Genomic DNA, 14,656 nt, shown 5'->3' with positions numbered 1-14,656 from the left:
CTTGTTTGCAAAATAACCCAAAGGCATGCCCCTTGTTAACCTGCCATCCACTCTCTCCATCCCCTAGCAGCAGAGAGAGTTCAGGGACAGAGGGGGTTGTTTAGTTGAATATGTTAGTCTAGTCTGCCTGACTCATTGATCTGTTATCTGACTGAGGTTTGAGCAATTTAGAATCTATGGCCCTGACCATGGCTCTGAAATATCAGTAGCCTAACTGTGCTGTGTATTGATAAATCCATAGCGCTCTCTGTGCTGCTGAAGTAGGAGACAGATTTGTAATTGCGACTTTTTCTCTGAATATTGCTCTTCTGTCAGGTTCTATATAGCTTAGGGGGGTGGTATTAAAAAATACAAAACCAAAAGACTCGTTTATGGGGCAGTTTCTTAGTCGCAGGTGAACGAAACAAACCGTCCCCCCAGTTAATAATTAACATATCGTCTACTGAGATCACTGTAGGAAATATATTTTTATCAATTTTAATGTCATAATAATGTAAGGTGATGTTTGTGCTCCATATCCGTGTGATCTGATCCTCCATTATGTTGTCTATTAGCGTCTATGAGCACCTAAAATGTCAGTGCCTGTACAGTAGTTTGTCTCTGTCTGATATATCCTATAAACACAACTGATTCCCCTGCACTTTCATTATATTTGATCAGATTTCACTTACATAGAATACTTGTAAATGCCGTGAAGCTTTTTCTTGTTACCTTTATTGGAACCTTCACACTTAATCTCTTCCTTTCATCCCTCCCCTCTGCAATTTGTCCTTTTTAATGTGGATTAATCATACATATAGTCCACTATTGTCATATTTCCTCTGCTTTTCACAGGTCTTTCTAACTTCCCTTCCTGTGTAGGACCCTCTTTGCCCAGTTACACAATCTATTTATTTAATTTATCTGATTTATTTGTAAGAGACCATGTACAATATCAAGCATAAACATTGGCTTTACTAGATCCTCAGCTGAGAGGCCACTTCCTTTCTTTTCTCCCTTCCTCTAACTGAATTTCTTTTCCTTTTTTAAAACTCTCCCATCATTTCTCTCTGTCTCCCTCTGTGCCTCTCTTAGGTATAATCTAGTCCGTGTACAGGTCAAGGGTTTCGTAGTAGTGTGCTTGTCGCTCCGGTAACAACCTACCCTCCAGCACTGCGGTAACGATCTGCCCTCATTGCCAGAAACAGACAAACCCTATCAATTAGAAGTGTGTATTACGAGCTCCACTTTAACCACATAGTGTGCGTGTGAGAGTGTGTTCACGTATAGTACTGAGGACTGGTTTCACTACATATTATAAAAAATAATTCTCGACATTTAGATGTATTCTCATACATCTAAATGTCTGTTTTGTGTCACTTTCACATAGTCATACAACACAGTAGTGACTCAACCCATAGGCAGTGCATGAGGGATTTTATGCATGTTATTAGCATGTAGAATTGGTCAACATCTGTTTAAAAAAAAAAAAAAGTGTGGTCTATTGTTGAGTCGAACTAGTTACATCATAGATGTATCTACATTATAGATATGTAAATATTTATGTATACTGTATCTGCCTGCACCCATCTCCATTGTATAATCAGGTCAGGGTGAGGGCGTGTTCATAAGTCCGCTGTGCATGTATGTGTGCGTTAGTGGTGATGTCACAGTGTGTGTGTCTCAGCATCACAAGCGATAGCCCTCAGGAGATTCTCCCTCCTCACGCAGCCCTTCCTATTGTTCTTCCTACTGCTCTTTTAAGGTGGAGCAGAAGCTTTAAGGTCAGTAGAGGGCACATATGAAAAATCTTGCTGGATAAAAGACCTTTTTTACGGTGGACATTTTGACTTGTAAAAGGCACAGGTGAAATTGGTAACATTAACGGCGGCTCAGTTCCATTAAAGTGTCCCAGTAAATCATTCCAGTTAGCCAGCATGCACTATACCAGGACCTCCCCCCCATCCTACTAATCTATTTAACTAACATGTTGTCATCCCAACTCATTACTAAGTGCCACTTTGTCACGCCACTTGGTGTCACTTTAGGTTTAGGCAACAAAACCAGTTAGGTTTACGAAAAAACTACAAGGTTGGGCTTAAAAGTATTATGTTTGTACAGTGAAAATGAAACTGAACGTTGTGAACACGGGACACAAACAAACAGCTGATTGCAACGTGAAAGTGAAATAAAACAGCAGCGTCCTGGATGAAAGCCTTATGTTTGTGTCTGTTGTTGCTCTTAAAGCTACACCACCACACTTCTGGCTCACTTTCACTGGGCGTTTACTATTGCCGTGGATGGGTTTACATTGTTGTAAATAGAACGCCTGGTTTGTCTCATACAGGTGCTGAAGGGTGCCTTGTGCGGCGGTATCACGCGCTGTCGCCCGGGACAAAGCTTTGGTATTTTAACCCTGGGAATGAGATCAGGCTGATTTAACAAACAAGGACTATGGACTGGAGTCCACCACGACCACAAGAATAATCTACTGTAAGAAAAAAACATCATAGCAGTTAATTTGCATATTCTGTTAAAGGAAAATAGACAGAGAACATGAGGAAATCTGTCTGCTGCATCTGTGTCTCCTTCAAAATGACTGACAGAGTGCCCCTATAGCCCTGATAGTGTGTGATACTTTAAATTAGGACCCATGGCAAACATGTTATCCATCTATTCTATTTTATCTGTTTCAACTGTATAGGCTGCATTTGGGTGCTTTTGACTGGGGTCCCCATGGACCCCAATATATTGGCCTTTTAAAAAGCACTAATTAAAACAAACAGAAAATAATGATATGAAATCATTAGGAACAAATTGATTGATAAAGTCATAAAAAATTTGATAAGTGGATGAGAGGGCATGGATGTCCTTTGAATCTAATACAATCTAATATATTTTGCGTGTGATGAGGTTAATCCAACCTTGCGAAAGGAAGTGATGTGATTCCCCACTATTTTTCCTTACCACGGTTTTGCACTCCACCATTTTTCTGAGTTATTTTTCTCATAAATGTATCTATATAATCTTGCAAATTTGTGAGTTTTTATTGGAAATTTGACACTTTAATCTCAAAGAATATCTGAGTTTTTTTTCTTGTAAATTTACGACTTTAATCTTGGGAAATCAGAAGTTTTTTCTCTGAATACTACCCCCCTCCCCTGGCTCAATCATTTTTTTTAATTTTTTTTACCTACAATGGCCGTAATATGCCATTGTACCAGTGAGATATGACAAAAAGTATACCTCTGCGGGGTCCGCGGGACCCCAGTCGGTAGGATGAGGGTTAAATACCCCTGTACATTTCCTTCTATCCCATGCCAAAATGTCTGCAATTAAAATGTGCTTTTGAGAATTGCACCAGCTGCTGCTAATGAAAGCTTGATGCAGAGATGATGAGAAAATGAAAGGGCAGAGGATCTGTGTTTCAGACAGGTGGAGATAAGAGCACTAGCTGCCCTGCTACATCATTACCATGAACCGACAGCAATGCACTCTAGATATTGAGATTTTGTTAACAAGTGATTGAAATCAGCTCCCGGCATTTTCTACCTTTTTTATGAGACTGTTTCGTACTTAAAGGTTAAATTTCTATATTAGAGACATGCATCCAGCTCATTCAGACTGTCTATGCATCTCTCCTCTCGTCTTTTGTTGTTCCTCTTCCTCCTTTGTTCTGCACTACCCTCTCTCTCTCTCTCTCTCCCGTTATTATGCAAGTTCTGCTGTTATATAAGCAAAGGACTCCCTTTGTATGTGTCTAACTGTGCCTTTGTCTATGTTATGTGTACGTGTATATGCCTGTGTTTTAGATTCAATGCTCCTGTTTCTCTGTTGCATGTCTGCTGTATTTCACAGGGCTTCTCAAGGTCCTTGTGTATGTGTTATTCTTTTGGTGCAAAGCAGTATTGTTGTGGTGTCACTGCAAAGTGTTGAGTTGCCAATCAGCCTGTAGACTTTTCCCCCCCACTACTTTCTGTTGCTTAAGTTATACTTTTCTTCTCAAACGTTGAAGCTGGCTCTCTGAATCCGAAAGCAGTTTAAGAGCGGCCCTTTAAAATCAGTCCTAATATCAGTCCAAGTGTTGTGGCAACATGTTTGTATTGTGTCCCGACAGGCGCGTCTTCTCTCAAGGGCAGCTGTATCCAAAAGCGTCATTGATTTTGTGTCATTTTGGCGCATCAATCACACTGCAGATAGAAGATGCATTTACCACTTTAGGCTCACCTCCATCATGTCACTTTAACAGAGAGAAATAAAAGAAACCGTCCTGCAGATAGATGGCTCAACTAGTATAACAAGGTGATAGTGGCACCTATAAGCAAGTGGTTTAAAGCATTTCATTAGTGGTTATAACATATGGTCTATTGGCTTTTTTTCAGAGGAGGAATCTTTGCACATTGTTGTGAAAAAAAATTACAAGTTTTATTGATGTACTGTCTAAATCAGCCCTCAAAAAGGTTTTCAGATCTCTTCTAAACTGATGCATGTGACAAGTTCCAAAACCTGGTTACTGCTGTTACTACAGTATGTCTCTATGACAAACTGCTACAACCACAGCACAGAACTTGTTTGCTGAAACTTGAATTGTTAAAGTCTGTGCGCTAAAAACCTGCTCTACTATCAGCCGTTGAGAAACCAGAACATCATGTCCTCATCAGCAAGCAGAGACAAATAAGCCAGCGCTGTAAAGACAAACCCCTGGTGGTTGTACAGCCTAAAACGTCCCAGACTTGCTAACTGACTGCCCTCGGGAGACAGTTGCCAACAGCTCAGTACGCATTCATTACTCCCTCTTCATAAAAGATACAAAATTAACAACAGCTCTTCCTGCCGTCACTGGCTTAAATAGATTATTTTATCGGTTAAGTAACACAAAGGTTATCAAACCTCTTGTGATTTCAGACGACAGTGCCAAAGAAGGGTGAATGTGTTCTGCTATTTACAGACTCACAGCTAAAACTTCTGTAACATATAGCATTTGTCTCCAATTGGCCCATGCAGTTGGTGTATCATTTTAGGAGAACCAGCATTTTGTTTCATTGTGCAGCTCCACATGTGACACACAAAGCTGTTGTACAGTATTTCACTCGTAAGTCATCGATTGATACAATCTATTTGCATTTTACAAATTGTTGTGATCCCAATTCCTAGTTTCCACAACATGTGGCCTACATTAAGCAAACTTTGTATGTCGCTGAATACAATGACTTTATGCGATATGAAAAGGTTGCCTGATTCACACTTCTGAATCTCCACCCACATCACAGATTTTTTCGGCAGTTCAAAATATGTGATGTTGCCGTGTCTGTAGCTCAGCTTGTAGATCTGGACGGCCATTAATCGCAAAGTTGGTGGTTCCTTCAAGTTCCTCTAACCCACATATGGAAGTGTCCTTAAAAGGAGAGTTTGGGTGTTTTGAAGTGGGGTTGTATGAGGTACTTTTCCATAGTCAGAGTATTACCTACAGTAGATGATGGTCAGCACAATCCCAGCCTGGAGAAACAGACAGCGGTTACCGCACGGAAGCAAAGTAATGTACTGCTATGGACGGGGCCGGCAGCAAAACATATTTTAGCCACCTAAAAGAAAGACTCACGTAAGAAAATCAATATCAGTTTAAGTGAACACTATATTTAGATAATGTTCTGCGCTTTACCTTGCTGTCAGAAAACCCTTTCCAATGAGGAACTAAAGTCGTTATATATATATATATATATATATATCCATTAACTATATATCCATCTTTGCTCTCGCCCCACCAGACTCCATTCAAAATAACTAACTTTACCTCACAGAACATGGGGGTTGCTGGTCGGTTTGTTTTGTTTGTGCTATTGTGTGACTTTGATGATTCCAAACTAACCAAAGTCACACAATAACAGCAACTAACCGATCAAGGAAGCGGAGTCTGGTGGCTTTGGCGAGATCATACTGTAGATAACGGCTTGAGTTCCTCATTGGAAACATAAACTGTATAGCTGTCTCACGGCAAGGTAAAGCAATGAAAATATTCTGGATATAGCATACACTTAAAAGGATATTGATTTTGTTAGGTTAGCCTTTCATTTAGGTGGCTAAAATATGTTTTCCTGCCGGCCCCGTCCACAGCAGTACATTTCTTTGGATCCATGCAGTAACTCCTGTCTGTTTCTCCAAAGTGGGGGCATGCCGACCATCATCTACTGTAGATTATACACTGACTATGGATGAGTACCTCATACATACATACAAACATCACACTTCAAAACACCCAAACTATCCCTTTAAGCAAGATGCTGAACCCCACTTTGCTTCAATGTATGCACATGCGAAAAATGTAAGTTGCTTTGGACAAAATTATCTGTGGAATGTAATGTTGGAGGAACGACCGTGCCAATCAAAGCCTTTTTGGTGAGACTAAAGTCACACTGAAATTACGGGACTTACATTCAGGTGATAAGAAACATGCCGCAGTGGGATGGCCATGTTGCTCTGTGCCTGCTGGATGTGGAAGTAGGGTACTGTTTCCTAACATGTCAGCCTTAAGACATCGATAAGGTGATATAGTCCAAGGGCTTCTTTGCTTTGTTAGTTTCACTGCCCCCTAGTGGTCCAAAATAAGGCAGTTTCAAGTATAATTCACCGACAGGCATCTCAATGGGGGATGTCCTTCATCATTTTGCTGGTCACAGATGGCTCAATGTCCAGCCTCGCTCAGCATATCTGTCTGAATGGCCATTTACCCTTTTTGTCTGGTTCCTTTTCTTCCTTGTCCCTCTCTGTCTTCCCATATCTCTTTTACTTTCTCACGCCATTCCTTTCTCCCTCCCTCAGTCGTCAACTTGGCCCATATCTGTCCGCCTGTTGTCTTGTACCATCTTGTGTGTATTGGCCTCTCGGGCTCTCGCTATTCCTCAGTCACCCTCCTGCCAGTTGCTGTACCCCTTGTTCCATCCCTCCCCCCCTCTCTCCTTCTGTATGTTGTCAAAACCCTCTACATCAGTCTCAAATGCTCTCTCCTCAGGAACTCTACCCTTTTGTCTTGCTCTTCTGTTCTATTTCTCTACATTTGAATTGACCTTTTCCCTCTTTCAGCCTGTCTTCCTGCTCCCGAATGGCCATCATTTCAGCGCATATTATCATAGTTGTGCCTGTGTAGTCATTTAGAATTATATAGTGGCACAACAGTGGCATGACAAGCCTATATTTATGGAATTTTTAATCAAAATCGTTTATTAACAAGAATCCATGCATAAGTAGCAGAACACTATTTCTAGACATGCTATGAAATAAGGTTAATTTTAGTAGGACAACCACATTTTGCGAGCATTTAACACCAGTTATGTAAAAATGTCCGTGTGTGGATGAGTGTGTAATATTTCACCTCAAGTGAAAAATGTCTTGTTACCCACAGTAAACATGCCCACTGTGAATAGTTTGAGCATTTAAATCCAAGCACTATTCCAAATACTTGCATTGAGGATCCAAATGTCTGAGGAATTCCTTATTTTTAATGGTTTTCAATGGATTTTCTGCACTTGCACTGCCTGTACAATGGCTGTTACCGGCAAGATTGTAGTTGGTGGTCAATTTGAATAACTTTATGAAATGTCATGCATATACTGCAGCATTTATTCTATACACAACACATTTAGTTCTCACTAGTGTTGCAGCAAATGCATCTCTGTACTGCATGGTTTCGAAAAGCTACTCTCATTTTAGTGTCCACTTTGTTACTTCTGAAAAAGTATGCACAGCAAATTGCATCTATTACTGCAAAACATGCAAGTTTGATCCTTTAAGGAGTGCATAAAGGTGGACTAAATTTTGTGACATAAATGTGTATTAAGCAGCATAAGTTTATCTCATGAACCTTTTCCACCCTCTGGATTTTGTAAACAGCAGCACTAAAAAATATTATGCCAACATAAATTTATAACATTTCCAGTGTAAAAGTGTGGGTGGGCTATTACTTAGGTATTGTCAGATTCGAAACCTTTGGCCTTACCCACTCAGGCAGTTGCATGTCTCTGTGTCTGTGTGAAAGGGTAAAGCCGTGTCACAGCAAAATATTAGTAAAACAGAGTTGTGGGGTTTCAACGATGAATGGGAGGACGGAATACTGTGTGTATTCAAAGACACCTGCTCAGGGCAAGAACAGGATGTTTGTGACACACGCCTGCCTGTACAAGTATTGGTTTCTGAACTACTTTTCTCTGTCCCTCGCTCTTCCCCGGCTCCGGCGAGTTGGGAGATCCGCATTTGCAAATGTGAACCTTATTCATTGCAATAAAACTCTGAATGACAGATGCCAATTTATGTTTTATATTCTATTCAGGGGAAAATTTCCACCACAACTTACAAAACTAACTTCTTTACTGACAGTCAAACCCCCATCCAACCGGTCAAATCAACAAACTGCCTCTACCACATGTTGTTCTTTACCTTGTTGTCGGAAAGCCCGGTGACTTGGTCGACAAACTCCTCCTGGATCATGAAGGCGGCCAGGTTGGCAGTGTAGGAAGCCAGGAAGATGACAGCGAAGAAGGCCCACACAGACACTATGAACTTACTGGTGGTACCCTTCGGGTTCTGCACTGGCACAGAGTTGTTGAAGACCAGACCCCACAGCAGCCACACGGCCTTGCCCATGGTGAAGGAAGGGCCATGGGGGTCTGAAAGAGAGGACGAAGGAGAGAGAGAGAGAGAGAGAGAGAGAGACAGGTGGTTTAGAGGACGATGAGAGCATACATAATGTATAGATAAGAATATTACCATATGTGTGTGCTTGCTTACCTCTTCCCTGCGCCAGGTTTCGGTTAAAACCAAGAGGACTGATGTACTCAAACATGAAGACAGCCATTGCAGTGACCAGTAGGAGCATCACAAACATCATAACCCACACTGATGCACTGAATGGCTCTGTGAGAGAGGACGGAAGAAATAAGAGGACAGAGATTAAGTATTAACACGTGTTGGAGGACATTTTTACGTCTCACACATCACTTTTTCTGATTCGTGCTCACTCACTCCCTGTCTGTCCATGAACTGAATGAATAAATCAATCGCACACACACACACACACATTCAGGAAAGAAGCGCATGGCTAACAAGCTGACTCCTGCATGTTCGCAGAGCCCCTACACACACACACTTGCATATACACTGGCGCACCTCCTATTTGACAGTGTGAGGAGGCGTGCAGTATAGGAAGCCCTGGTGTCAGCACTCCTGTCCTCCCTCTGAGCTCACAACACTACTGCAGAGATTAAACCCTGCTCTAATGTATGGGAGAGCACTGCTGGCACAAGGCCGTGCACTGTGTGTGTGTGTGTGTGTGTGTGCTGGCAAGCAGCCATTACGGGGTATTCCTGCTAAGCTCTTATAATTGCCACTTTCACAGCAGTAACTGTATGCTGCATACAGGTTAAGTGTGTGTACCTGTGTGTTTCTGTCTTCACTTTATTCGTACTTGCTGGCTCTCTGTGTTTGCGTGTGCACTTTGTATGAGTGGCTTCGTGTATGCGTGTGCAGGAACTTGGACGTCGACGCCGACGCATCAGATGAACGTGACTGAGCAGCCATAACAGGGATATCCGTGGTCACTCAAGTTAAAATCCTGCGCTTAAGTCCCTCTCAGGTAAAGTGAGAGTCATTGTAGCAGGAAGCAGGGGTTGGCGCTAAATCCCTCCGATGAAAGAGCAAGTATTGACAGCTGTGTAACGGAGCTGAATTGTGTTGTCAGCTCTGTATCTCGGGGAACACACACACACGCCCAAAACAAATACACTCGCACACACCGAAAAAGCAAACAAGACAGATCTTCCTCTCCCTCTCTCTCTCTCTCTCTCTCTCCTGAGTCCAACAACAAAGCAACAATGGTTTCGGTGACAGTTACCGAGAAAGGCTGACGGGGACACCGTTCCGTTACTACGGGAGACCATGACGCTGATCCCGGTTTCCACGAACGGGACGGAGAAATCGATGACCTCAGAACGCTCCTCATTGATCGTCAGAGATCCGACGGCCATGACGGCTTTCTTATAGACCACCTTTGGAGGGCGGGGGAGAGGGAGGGACGCAGGGTTTAGAGGGAGGGAGGAATGCACGGATGGGTGAGGAGGGTGAGTGATGAGGGATGAAGGAAGAGAGATGTGTCAGGACAGGGAGAGATGGATGTTAAGGTAGAGGAAAAAGATATGGAGGGGAAGGTAAGTGGGTGAGTGGGTGAAATGGCAGGAAGTAGGAGGATTATGGGTAAATCGCAGGTAAGAGGGAAAATGATCAAGAGAGTGAAACAGAAAAAGAAAAATGTTTAATCATTGTGGCATTCAAAACAGGCTCCTGAAACTACAGTACACTCATGTTCATATCCCAGTTCAGTCTTGACACTGACTGGCACTGATCCTTACAGATTTGCTTTACATCCTAAAAACTACAGAAGAAACTGTGATGATAATGACAATAAAAATACAAATAAAAAACTCCCATGTTTTGTTCATTTCTTCAGTAATCTACTAACTACATGTATTAAAGAGGACCTATTACAGTATGCTTTTGTGCTTTTTCCTCTTCCTTTAGTGTGCTATGTAGTTTTTTGTGCTTGTAAAAGGTCTGCAAAGTTATCGCAAAAAGAGAGTTAATCTCTCCCACAGAAACACTGATGCTGAACTGCCTGAAACGCCTTGATTTAAGTCCCACCTTTTCTTCTGTAACGTGTTGATGTCACCAAGTAACACATTTGCATAATACCTGCACTAGCGGCTAGTTTGGCACGCCCTCAAACAAAGCTAGTTGAAGTGGAGCTGGAGTGGAGTAGAGTCTGAAAAGTTTGGCTCGGTTGACCAATCACAACAGAGAGCAAGCTGACCAATCAGAGCAGACTAGGCTTTTAGGAAGGGGGGCAGGAGCTCAAACGGAGTGTTTCGGACAGAGGACGATTTTTTTTTTTTACATTAAAGGATGTAAATATGTTCTAGTAGAAACCTCAAATACAAGTATGCACATTGTATAAGCCTAATAGGTACTCTTTAACATTATCTTTCATGATAATACTCAAAAAGCTATAAACCAATAGATCTGCCAAATCTACACCAGAGTATGAATCTTATTGACTGCACATCAATACAGTTTTTAATCTCAGGCTGAATCTTAATCAGAATAATCAATAAGTAAACTTGGGTCACTGCTAAATAAGATGCATGCCGGAGGAACTTCAAATCAGTGAATAAAGTCTGCCATGACAAAAAATACAGGCAGCAATACAGTTTACAGTCTTAAAATAAACTCTGGGACTTTACCTTCAAGTTGAAGCTGGTAATTAAAGATATGCAAAAGACTTTTCTGCAGGAGTAGCTAAGATTTGTTTACTGTCTGAGAATTTGCAGTTGGTGCCAAAGCCTCATAGCTGCCTGAAAATGTTGTTTTTTCCACCCTGTGAGAGTTTTGCAAAGTCAACAACTAAAGCTTTTTTGGGACATGAGGAACGGGAATATTCTGTCGTACAGACATCTCTCAGCCTATAGGCTACAAACTAAAAGTGAAGACTGATCAATACTCTTATTCATCATTCATGACATGCACCTACAGTACAAGTTCTTATAGTGCCACCTTCAAGACTAGCGGGAAAAACATCAGGCCATCAAATAGGTAGCAAGCAGCATAGATGTGGGTCAAAGGGGGCATAGTCCACCCACTAGTAGGTTTTATCATCTATTCACATTGTAGATCACCGAGAGAAGGTATAAAAGAACACGACAGCAACCTCTAGTAACTATGACAGGAGCAGAAGAGGAAGTCAGGTGCTGTAGTATAGACAGTGTGAAATCCCATAAGGGTTGGACGTCAGGGACGATGGATGGGACATAAAACACATGGGCACATTTTCAGCCAGGGGACTGGGGTTCGCATCCTATGTGAAACCAACAACGTGTAGCTGTCTTTGTGTTCACTTTTGAAACACAGTTATTTTTAGCCAAAAAAAAATGTTTTTCCTCAACTTAACTAAGTGTTTTGTTGCCTAATGGTGCCTTCAAATGAAACTTGTGAGCTTGTGTTTACAACATGAAGTCATGTGCGTTCAAATCGTGAGATTTAAGTTGTTGCCTAAACCTAAAGAAGCCATTTTGTTTGTGTTCAAAATGTAACAGTTCATTCAGTTTTGCAGCATGTTAAAATGTGTTGCTTTTAACTTTCACTTTCACAACATAGTAGACACAGTAGGCCCCTACTGACCCACATCTATGGTGCTTATAGCGACTAACAATGCCTATTTAATGGCCTGATAACAGTGTAATCGGGTGCGGCAGTAGTCAAGTAGTCAAAAGTGTTTCTCTTACCTCTCCCACCATCCCATTCCAGACATTGTTGATTTTCTTGCCATGCTTGCCATTGGTTACCAGGTACAGGTCATAGGTGAACTTTACATACGTGGCAATCTTTTTCAGAATATCGATGCAGAAGCCTTTGCAGCACTTCTTTATGTATGTCCCGCCAGCCTCTGTTGTGTTGCTAAAGACAAAAAAAAAGGCACACATTGTTAGCCAGCGATTTTGAACTGTGTTTCAACTGGGGTTTAAAAAGAGAGAAATGGCACAGGATCCAGGTGGATGTTTTTTTCTTATTGATTTCCACCTTTATAAACCATGTATGACTGAGGACAAAACATGGTTTGCTTCTCTTTCCACTCTACTTGAATTTATGTGAATGCACCAGTGAACAAATACGTCACCCTGGGACTTTTTCACCTTTAAGTTCAGGTCGTCCTATTCAGGAATGACATCAGAAGACACGAAAAATATGCTCCCTCTCTCCTTCTACCTCTCTGCCTCTCTAGAGAAGGAGGTTTATGACGGCACTGCATCTGCAAGCCTTGTACCATCTGTGTGTATGAATTTGAGAGCAGGAGAGTTCAGACACTGTTCACGCACGCACACACACAGGAGTCTCAAGACATCAACTTTCAGCCACCTGGGACTCTCATTTAACTTTTAGATGTGTGCTAATTAGCAGATAACCTCGTCCTTTAGTTTAACAACAACCTGGACACAAACTTGACGGAAAGAGAGAGAGAAAAAAAACGCATCCGGTCGTGACTCTGCAGTTCCCCTTCAGAGCTGAAACTCTGTCACTTTGGAGGAATTCTGTAGCGTCGGAAAAACATTAGCCGATTCTTGCCCCAGGTGCAAACTCCGGTGTTACCCTCGCTAGTCGCCATCGATCTGTCAAACGAATGTCACCCCAAGTGGAATCCTTCCTTGTCTTCAGACTGGAAAGGATTCCACTTGTTATGGTCTAACAGTTTCACACAAGAGAGAAAATGTTCATTTGAAAAAGCCAGGCGCTGATCCGTCAGCAGTTTTGAACGACTTTTTGTGAAATGTTGCGCAATCACCCAGGGTGATTTTCTGATATAACTGCATATTATCTATAGCAGCTGTTAGGGCTAAAACGAAATTAAGAGGCTAATTTACATCTAAGCCCTTTCGAACATAGCATGTGTCAACTAAACTCACTGCCAGAAAAGCAATATGGGTTTTGTTTCCCTCATCAATCTCAAATAAAGACTTTTGAAAGACGCTCCTTCTGTAACGCAACATCTATTAGTCTAACCCTTCTAGCTGGGTGGATGGACAAAGAGACTTGCAGAGAGGGACAACAACTACATTTACATGCTCACTAATATTCCAATATTATTCCGAATATGACAATATTCTGAATTTGATACGGGTCATATTAACAGCATATTCCATTTGGATATTCTGAGTTAGGCCTTATTCCAAATGGAGCATTTTCTGATTAAGACATGTGGGATATGCCGATATTATTCAGGTTTTAAGAGAATTCTTTGGACATGTATACAGCCCATTCAGAATATGTGTCTCAATTGGGTTTTTTACGGCAGTTTGCGACACGCGGCCTCTTGCCTGTTTACGTCCAACTCTGTGCGTTGTACAAACCAACTTCCCAACAGTTTGCAGAGATGCATGCCCCAAAAAGAAACGCCCACGTCTGTTCGGAAGGAGAACCACACCTACTTCTAAACATTATGAAAGACGTGGATATCAACAGGTTTTTGGATATGTAAAAATATCAAAACGCCGGCCTTTTCAAGAAAGTGGTTGAAGGAATGAAAGAGGGAGGCTGAGTTCATCAATGGTTACGTTAATGTGAATATGTGCGGCTGCATGTAAACGGAGATATTAGTGGAATATTCATTATCATTAGCCATGTAAACAGCTTAGTAGGAATATTGTCTTTTTCGGAATAAGGGCAAAAAATAGAACATTTTGTGCATGTAAAGGTAGTCGTTGAGAGAGTAAAAGAGATAGTGGCTTGTGGTTCTGCCTGCATGCCATATGCGTGTATATGTATCATTTTTATTTTGTCCTATGGATTGTCTATGTTGTATTTTCATTATGTTGTTACACACAACATCTATTGTATATCTGTCCGTTCTGGAAGAGGGATCCCTCCTCTGTTGCTCTTCCTGAAGTTTGTTCCATTTTTTTTCCTTGCTAAAAGTTTTTTTTGGTTAAGTTTTCCCTTATCCGATGAGAGGGTCATACTGTAAAGGACAGAGGTTGTCGTGTCCTGTACATATTGTAAATTGCCTCAGGGGGGCAAATTTGTGATTTTGTGATATTGGGCTCTACAAATAGGATTGACTTGACTTGACATGAAAGACTTTAAAAGC

General features: G+C 41.6%; 1 protein-coding gene across 2 annotated transcripts in view; it reads right to left on the bottom strand.

Moving 5' to 3' along the window:
• grin2aa (glutamate receptor, ionotropic, N-methyl D-aspartate 2A, a) overlaps positions 1–14,656 on the bottom strand; it is a 184,357-nt gene that overhangs the window by 20,607 nt on the left and 149,094 nt on the right. For both annotated transcript variants that reach the window (XM_037791906.1, XM_037791907.1), the window contains 4 exons: positions 12,300–12,471; positions 9,860–10,013; positions 8,758–8,883; positions 8,407–8,636 (listed from right to left, as the gene is read on the bottom strand). In XM_037791906.1, coding sequence (XP_037647834.1) covers positions 8,407–8,636; positions 8,758–8,883; positions 9,860–10,013; positions 12,300–12,471 — 682 coding nt within the window. The remainder of the gene's footprint in view (positions 1–8,406; positions 8,637–8,757; positions 8,884–9,859; positions 10,014–12,299; positions 12,472–14,656) is intronic.

This window comes from Sebastes umbrosus, chromosome 14 (genome assembly GCF_015220745.1).
Source record: "Sebastes umbrosus isolate fSebUmb1 chromosome 14, fSebUmb1.pri, whole genome shotgun sequence".
NCBI lineage: Eukaryota > Metazoa > Chordata > Actinopteri > Perciformes > Sebastidae > Sebastes > Sebastes umbrosus.
Note: the sequence above shows the minus strand (reverse complement) of the source record. Positions and strands in the feature narration are given on the sequence as shown.